This window comes from Adiantum capillus-veneris, chromosome 24 (assembly GCF_014529385.1).
Source record: "Adiantum capillus-veneris isolate H3 chromosome 24, ASM1452938v2, whole genome shotgun sequence".
NCBI lineage: Eukaryota > Viridiplantae > Streptophyta > Polypodiopsida > Polypodiales > Pteridaceae > Adiantum > Adiantum capillus-veneris.
Window position 1 is genome coordinate 100,086,436 of NC_140954.1, and position 7,768 is coordinate 100,094,203.

Below are 7,768 nucleotides of genomic sequence, written 5' to 3' on the forward strand. Positions count from 1 at the left end.
CATGACTGCATATAAGCTTCCCATGTAGGAATTCAAGGTATATTTCAAACCATCACTCCCTCCATATCTTGCCACCTCTCCATAGGCTTCCCACATGGGAATTCAAGGAATATTTCAAGCCAAAATTCATCCATAACTTGCCATCTTTGCAAAGGCTTCCCACATGGGAATTCAAGGCATATTTCAAGCCAAAATTCATCCATAACTTGCCACCTCTGCAAAGGCTTCCCACATGGGAATTCAAGGCATATTTCAAGCCAAAATTCCATCCATAACTTGCTACCTCTTGCAAAGGTTTCCCACATGGGAATTCAAGGCATATTTCAACCCAAAATTCATCCATAACTTGCCACCTCTGCAAAGGCTTCCCTCATGGGAATTCAAGGCATATTTCAAGCCAAAATTCCATCCATAACTTGCCACCTCTGCAAAGGCTTCCCACATGGGAATTCAAGGCATATTTCAAGCCAAAATTCCATCCATAACTTGCCACCTCTGCAAAGGCTTCCCACATGGGAATTCAAGGCATATTGTGTTGGGGTATAGGCGCCTGTGCCTTGCCCAGCCGCCCAGAGTCTAGGCGCCCACTGACTTGTATACCTTATACATAGCATAAGTGTATAGGGGGCTGCTCACTCTTTGAGTCTCCCCACCTATATCTGTGTGTCGTGTGTATCCTTCTCTCTCTCACTCTCCGTCTGTGGTGCTCCCCGATCCCCTTCAATTGGTATCAGAGCGACATGTGTGAGACCGTAGATGGACGGCTTCGTGATGGACTCGTCGGCTATGGCGGAGAGGTCACGGATCTGAGCAAAGAAATAGAGGAGGCTTGTGGACAGTCATACAGAGGCTTGCAGGAGAGTTCTCAGGAGCTTCCTAGTGCTCACAGATCAGTCCACAGTTCCTCTACAGATCAGCCCACTGTGTACAACATTTTCCCTCTTCTCGGCAAGCTTTGCAACGGCTACATCGGCGACAGATTGGAGCTTGGAGCTTCCATAGACATGGAAGCATTGTGAGATTGATGCATTCAGCTCACGGAAGTGATTTTGAGCCTTTCTATGAGCTCAAAGAAGCACAAAAGAAAGTCGTTCAGTTTTTGGCAGTTTGACATCAGTCTACTGTTTTGCTCATAACTTGAGCTACAAAGCTCCGATTCCAAAACTTTTTGGTTCAAAATGGAGCTGGCTTCAAGCTCTACAACTTTGTAGAAGGAATTGTTTTCTGATTTGGAGTGCAAGTGGGTCTGAAATTAAAAACACAGAACTGTTTTTCAGGACAGTTTTGGGCTCTGTTGTTTTCTTTGCTGGAGACAGCTTACCCGTGCACACTGCAGGTAGCAGGCACATATGAGGTGTTACAAGATCGGGTTTGAATCTCAGGTACAGGTTGAGTCTAGTACTCCCACAGGTGTTGCCAGTTGCAGTTGAGTGGTTCTTCCGCAGTGTTGTGGCTTGCATACATGGTCTTTGAGCGGGTAATGCTCTATGTATGCTTATGTGGTGAGCAGTAGATCTTGTGAGCAAGTGCAGAGGTTGGTTGTGGATGACATTTATGGTCGCCTGTGGTACTCTTTGTGAGCATTTTCTGGACAGAGGTTTGCAGAGCTTATGCATGTATGCTGAGTGTAATTTGATGCGCATTCATTGCTCATTGTATTGAGCTTGCAGGACAATGGTTATTTTGTGTTGATAGCCATTGTGCGTCGAAACTCTGGTGAAATTTTCCCAGGAGTTTTATGCGCATCATTTATGCGATCTAGGTAGAGATTGCAGGTTGCACTTAGCATTTGCGTATGGTGTTCTCTACAGGTGGGAGATTTGTGCGTGTATACATGGATACGGCAAAATGTGAGCTTGGTGATTAGCTCACGGTTTGACAGGCGTACAATTATCTTGGCACACTCACATGAGTGAATATTGTGATGTATGCTTGTGTGGCTACGAGCTAGGTAGCCGGATTCGAGTCATATTGACTTGTGATTTTGTGCAAGGTTTTGCATGGTAATTGGTGCAATTTTGCATCAGGTTTTGAGCCATATTTGCAGACTTTTGTTGATGCGATTCGAGCCAGTTTAGGGATGATTTGGTTGACATTTGCTACTCATTGTTGGTTGCTCTTTTGCGAGCATTATGGATGATTTTTCATTTGACTTCCAGCGTTATGGTCTGACACAGTTTGATGGTGCAGATTTTGTTGCTTGGAAGGAGCATATGCTTGTTGCATTGGCAGATTTGGGGCAGGATAAACCCTTGCGTGGTTTATCGGCGAAGCCCAAGTCTATGTGTGATGATGATTGGCAGGATCTTGATGAGTTAGCCATGTCTACGATTCGTTTGCATCTGGTTGAGTCTGTTTACTGGCAGGTCGAGAGAGAGAATGCAACTCATGCTTTATGGTAGAGTTTACATGCTATGTACTCGATATCCATGTCTACATGGGAGTCTAGTCCCACTTCTATGTCCATGGGAGAGATTGGTCCCACACGCAAGTCTCGACGGCATAGAGACTTGACATGTTGGCATTGTGGACATAGAGGGCACATTAGGCGTCGATGTTTCAGGCGTTTGAGACAACGGAGGCGACAGATGCGTGATGCAGATTTGGGCATGACAGATGCTAGTGAGATCAGTACGGTGGTTACTAAGTATGCTTGTGACGGCGATGTCACATTTACATCTAGCTTGTCTTCAGACGATCTTATGTCTACAGATTGCATATCAGATTGCACATTGTCTTCACATTGGTTACTAGATTCAAATGCTACTTTCCATGTCACGTCGCATCGTGAGTGGTTTAGCACGTTTTCTACTGGGAGACTTGGTTGTGTGCACATGGCTGATGTTGTTGTGTATGACATTGAGGGTGCATGAGACGTATGTTTGTCCTTGCCCAGTGGTATGAGATTTACCCTGCGTCATGTGCGTTATGTGCCAGATCTGAGACGGGATTTGATCTTAGTCAGACAGTTACGGGATAGTGGATGTCGGGTATCGCTGCTTGAGCGATCTTTTGCGTTGCATTTGGGTTCGCTAGTGATTGCGAGAGGTGCTAGAGTTGGCACATGGTACCCATTGCACGTAGTACTGGTGCGAGATGGTCGAGTCTCAATCTTGTTACAGCCATACAGAGAGCGAGAGACCTGGACACTCTCTTTTGCTCATGGGTTGCAGGGTGCTTTGCATGGAGTGCAAAGTAGTGAGCTCGTTGTGCACACAGTTGGGGCACGACTTGAGCAGTCACACAGAGAGGTGACAGAGTCAGACATGCATGCTTTGCTAGTGACTGAGCAAAGCAGAGAGTCAGTTGTGCGAGATACTTCTATGCAGGATAGACAGGTAGAGTGGTCTTGCTCTAGTGAGTCACGACAGAAGGAAGTTGTGCAAGAGTCTATGCATACAGAGTTAGAGCATGAGAGCTCTAGTGAGTCACAACAGATTGAGTGGTCATGTTTGGAGTGGATGATTGTAGAGGAGGCTGAGACGTGAGCGATTATACAGTCATTCCTTTCTATGCTCGACAGTGAGCATGGGGATATAGTTGTGCAGGATATGTCTTCCAGCAGACACCTAGAGCAGCTGGTTTGCTCTCAGGTTGCACGACAGGTTGATGCATCTTTTGCGGACAGTCAGGAGATGCATGTGGTTGACACGCCTTGTTAGTCAGAAATGCCTATTGCCAGGGATATATATGTTGATGCATGCTCCGTAGAGCTAGCAGGGCCCGCTAGCATTGCATCGACATTCGGTGGTCTCATGTATGAGATGCTGATCTTGAGACCGGATATCGCAGCTGCAGTGGGAGCATTTGCAGTTGGGGTTGTCAGTCATTTTTTGACTGATGATGGCATAGTGCACGAGGGAGATATGCAGATATTGCGTACATACTTGCAGTACGTGTGCGGTACGTCTGGTGCTGTATGGACTTACACGGGAGCAGGACAACCGGATGCACACGATCACAGCCAGCCAATGGGCATCGGTTGAGAGCGGTTTTCTCTAGCCTTTTGTAGTATTTAGACTAGGTTCCCTTGCTTAAAGGCACATTCGCCTTTAAGTGGGAGGTTGTTGGGGTATAGGCGCCTGTGCCTTGCCCAACCGCCCAGAGTCTGGGCGCCCACTGACTTGTATACCTTATACATAGCATAAGTGTATAGGGGGCTGCTCACTCTTTGAGTCTCCCCACCTATATTTGTGTGTCGTGTGTCTCCTTCTCTCTCTCACTCTCCGTCTGTGGTGCTCCCCGATCCCTTTCATATTTCAAGCCAAAATTCCATCCATAACTTTCCACCTCTGCAAAGGCTTCCCACATGGGAATTTAGGGCATTATACAAATTGTAACCCAATCCATAACTTGAATAGACTTCCCACATGAAAATTAAAGGCTTATTTGAAAACATGGACTCATGCATAACTTGCAACCTTCAACTAAGGCACCTTCAAAGTAAAGTAGTTGAAGACATACTCATTCTCAAAGTACTTGCAATTTAAATTTTTTAAAGAAGTGTATCTATTATCCCAAACAAGTTGAGCATCATGACATACCTTCCAAACAAGTTGAGCAATTAAAATGCGTGGCGTTGAGTACCATGGCACATGAAGTATTTATCGTTGGTCAAGAAGCAGTTATAGTAGTTTGGCATTGAATCTCATGGCTGGCTCACTCCAATGTACATCAGTTTATGTGAAAAAAAATGCAAATACATTTTTACTTGGCCAGATCTAGAGAGAGAGAGAGAGAGAGAGAGAGAGAGATACTGTTTCTTTCCAACGCATGGCACAGTTTAAGAAAAGCATCTCTTCTACATGAAAACTAAGTTACAACTAGCTAAAGCCTTTTAGATAGACATCTAGAGCAATTGGGGCTCAGGTAACTGAGCCACTTGTCAGACAACTTCTAAAATAGATGAGCCACTTGTCAAGTAGCTACAAGAAACAACTCTGTCAGCTGTGATCATGCAAGTGCTGTCCAAGTGGAAACTTGCCATGGACCAACTTGCAAACTGCCCATGTGGAAACCTTCTCGTGCAACAACTGGACATGTGTAAACTTGATGGATACCTGCTCATGCAAGCTGCCAAATGAACCCTGCATGGAGCCTACACTGTCATCAGCCTGCCATATCATCAGCAAGCCCACTCTGTCATCAGCCTACCATATCATCAGCAAGCTGGTCACCACGTCAGCAATTTCGTGATACACCCTCCCTTATTAGAAGAGCAATTGACCTCAAGTACACTTGCAAAAACAACCAATAAATAAGCAGATACTGAAAATCTCAACCGGACACTTCTCTCTATGGCCAAACACCATATAAGTCATGCATTGCACACTGAACTTCACATCCTGATCAACATTTTACATTGGAATCAACCAGATGTACCAATGGACTAATGCTGAGAGATATGTAGACATCCATCTCACAACGTGGTCAAATAAACTAGAATGCTGCGTACAAATCACATGAAATTAAAAAGTCTATCATGACTAGTACTTAGAGAGTTTGCATTTTGCTGTAACAACTCATGTGCGCATAAATAGAAGTCCTAGGGCAGACTATTGTTGTACTTACAATGTAGTAATAAAGAAAAATACACCTTCATGGCCACTATGAACTCATATCGGTTTGCCTGTTGACAAGGGAGCGGATGCTAGCTTCAGCCCCTTCAGCCCATGCTAGCTTATGTATGTATGCACAAAATGTGGGTGAATGGCCTTGTCCTGTAAAGGTCATGTAGACAAGATTATGCATGATCTTCTGTGACGTAGACTGGTTATTGTTTTTGAGGCATCCAGTTAATGTGTTTGAATGTGGGTGCAGGAACTCAGGTTTTGGATGTGAAAAAGAAGAGAACATATCTGTTGAGAATAATCAATGCAGCAGTCAACTTCCCGATGTATTTTTATGTGGCAAATCATACCTTGACGATAGTGGAGCCATTTGACATAGATATGTGGAGCCATTTGACACAGATGTAGTGCTATTAGCCCCAGGACAAACGATGAATGTTTTATTGAAGGCGAATCAGCCCAAAGGCTCATGTGTAATGGCAACATCTGTGTATTCTCCTCAAAAGAGGATTCCTTTTCCCAAAGTCCCACCGTCGGGGTGCTTCATTACAAGGAAACTGCCCTTAGCCTGAATGTGAACACATCTAGCATGCCTTTGCCTGTGTTCCCGTCCGCATACAATGCGCCATTGCGACATTCTTCAGGGGGGCCACAACTACATCACTGCTGAACTGAGAATGCCGCAAGTCCGTGCAGCACTCTATGGCTATGCCGGGACTTATGCAGCATATTACACTGGACGACACTCACTCCCTGCTACCTTTTCCTTCATGTTATGTGCACTTTTTGACATGATCCCTTCTTACCTAGTTTTCCTTCTCAAGCAGGGCCGCTGCATGGATCCCTTCTTACCTAGTTTGCCTACTCAAGCAGTTCTTTTGCAAGATAGAGACTTGCATCGAAATGAGCATGTTTGATAATTCAGTTGCGTAATCCCCACACATTGAATACAATCACGTTGACACTTTTTTTTGTTTTGTTATTTTCCAACTGCATTAGGTGGTGCATCACTAGCTGTATAGCCCAGTACCTTGGCAGTCAGTACCTTGACAGGAAGAGCAAGCTCACATTTATTTCAAAGGTTGAGGAGGCCTTCATCCAACTAGGAAGATGCCATTGCCAGGGCGCTCTGTGGTTTTTAGATGACCATGATAGGGCCCTTCTCAGAATGGTCATGTCAGAAGTAGACTGCTTGGTGCAATCTCCGCATCAAGCGAACCATGCAAATGGAGAGATTGGCATTGTGGAGATTGCAATCTCCTTCCACCCCATGTCTCGCCGGCAGCAGCGAATCCCACCCCCAATAAAGATTGCTCAAAAAATGAACCTAGCACAACATCCCCTGCTCCAGTATCCATTTGTCGCTTTCCTACACCCAATGTGGATCGCTCCATGCATGCAACAGATGTTCCTTCCCCCAAAAGGGCCGTGTCTGTGGAGAGAAGGCGGCCCTCCCCCACAAGAACAGCAGAGCATAGCTCTTCTAAACAACTGAATGATGCAACGACCCTTGTGCTCCCTCGACGCAGTATAGACAAGCCACGAAAAGCCCGAGTACAAGCACACTATCTGTCCGCGCGCGTGCAGATGGACAGCGTGCTCGCACCGGAGAGGGAGAAGACATGGATTCGGCGATTCAACAACAGCAAAGTAAATAAATCTCTCCTCCTCCATCTCTCCCTCCACACCTTCTCCCCACTCACTAAGCACGCTATCCGTTTGCGTGCGCAGATGGATAGAGTGCTCAGTGAGAGGGGAGAAGGTGTGGAGGGAGAGATGGAGGAGGAGAGCAAATGCTAAAGTCTACCTGGTTTGCTCGCTGGTTTGCTCGCGCCATTTTTTCACAGATGAGAAGCTTTCCAAAGTTAAGGTTTTTAGTAACTTTAGGGTTTTAAAACTTGGAGATCCTCTTAATTTTAGGGAACATTACCAAAATACCCTTCTAATTTGTGGAAATTCCAAAAATACTCCTCAAATTTCAAAATTTCCCAAAATACGCTTGCTCACGATTTCCAAATCTTTATTATTTTTTGACAATCGAGATCCGGTTTTTAGTACTTAGCATGTAATTTGTCACAAATTACCTCCCAAAAAAATAGAATTATGTCTAAAAATAATGAAACAATTCATCTCCAAAGCGTAAATAACCGGCTCCAATTCTAGTTTTAGTATCTTGTATTGATAGTAGACAATCAGTC

General features: G+C 45.0%; 1 protein-coding gene across 3 annotated transcripts; it reads right to left on the minus strand.

Moving 5' to 3' along the window:
* Positions 1 to 4,759: 4,759 nt before the first annotated feature.
* Positions 4,760 to 7,446, minus strand: LOC147426856 (uncharacterized). 3 transcript variants are annotated; one of them, XM_086498294.1, is made up of 2 exons: positions 7,378 to 7,446; positions 4,760 to 5,150 (listed from the first exon to the last, which is right to left on the minus strand). In XM_086498294.1, the coding sequence occupies exons 1-2, from the start codon at positions 7,405 to 7,407 to the stop codon at positions 4,944 to 4,946; spliced, it is 237 nt and encodes a 78-aa protein (XP_086354420.1). In that variant the 5' UTR covers positions 7,408 to 7,446; the 3' UTR covers positions 4,760 to 4,943. The 3 variants fall into 3 exon arrangements, 2 of the variants coding, with proteins under 2 accessions (XP_086354420.1, XP_086354421.1); XM_086498295.1 differs by having other exon boundaries at positions 4,760 to 5,114; positions 7,378 to 7,440; XR_015186152.1 differs by having other exon boundaries at positions 5,013 to 5,720; positions 7,378 to 7,438.
* Between the last annotated feature and the right edge of the window lie 322 nt (positions 7,447 to 7,768).

Coding starts and splice junctions, on each gene's coding strand:
- LOC147426856 (XM_086498294.1), bottom strand. CDS start 7,407: ATGGCGCGAGCAAACCAGCGAGCAAACCAG. Junction 5,151..7,377: donor CAAACCAGCGAGCAAACCAG/GTAGACTTTAGC, acceptor ATGATATGGTAG/GCTGATGACAGAGTGGGCTT.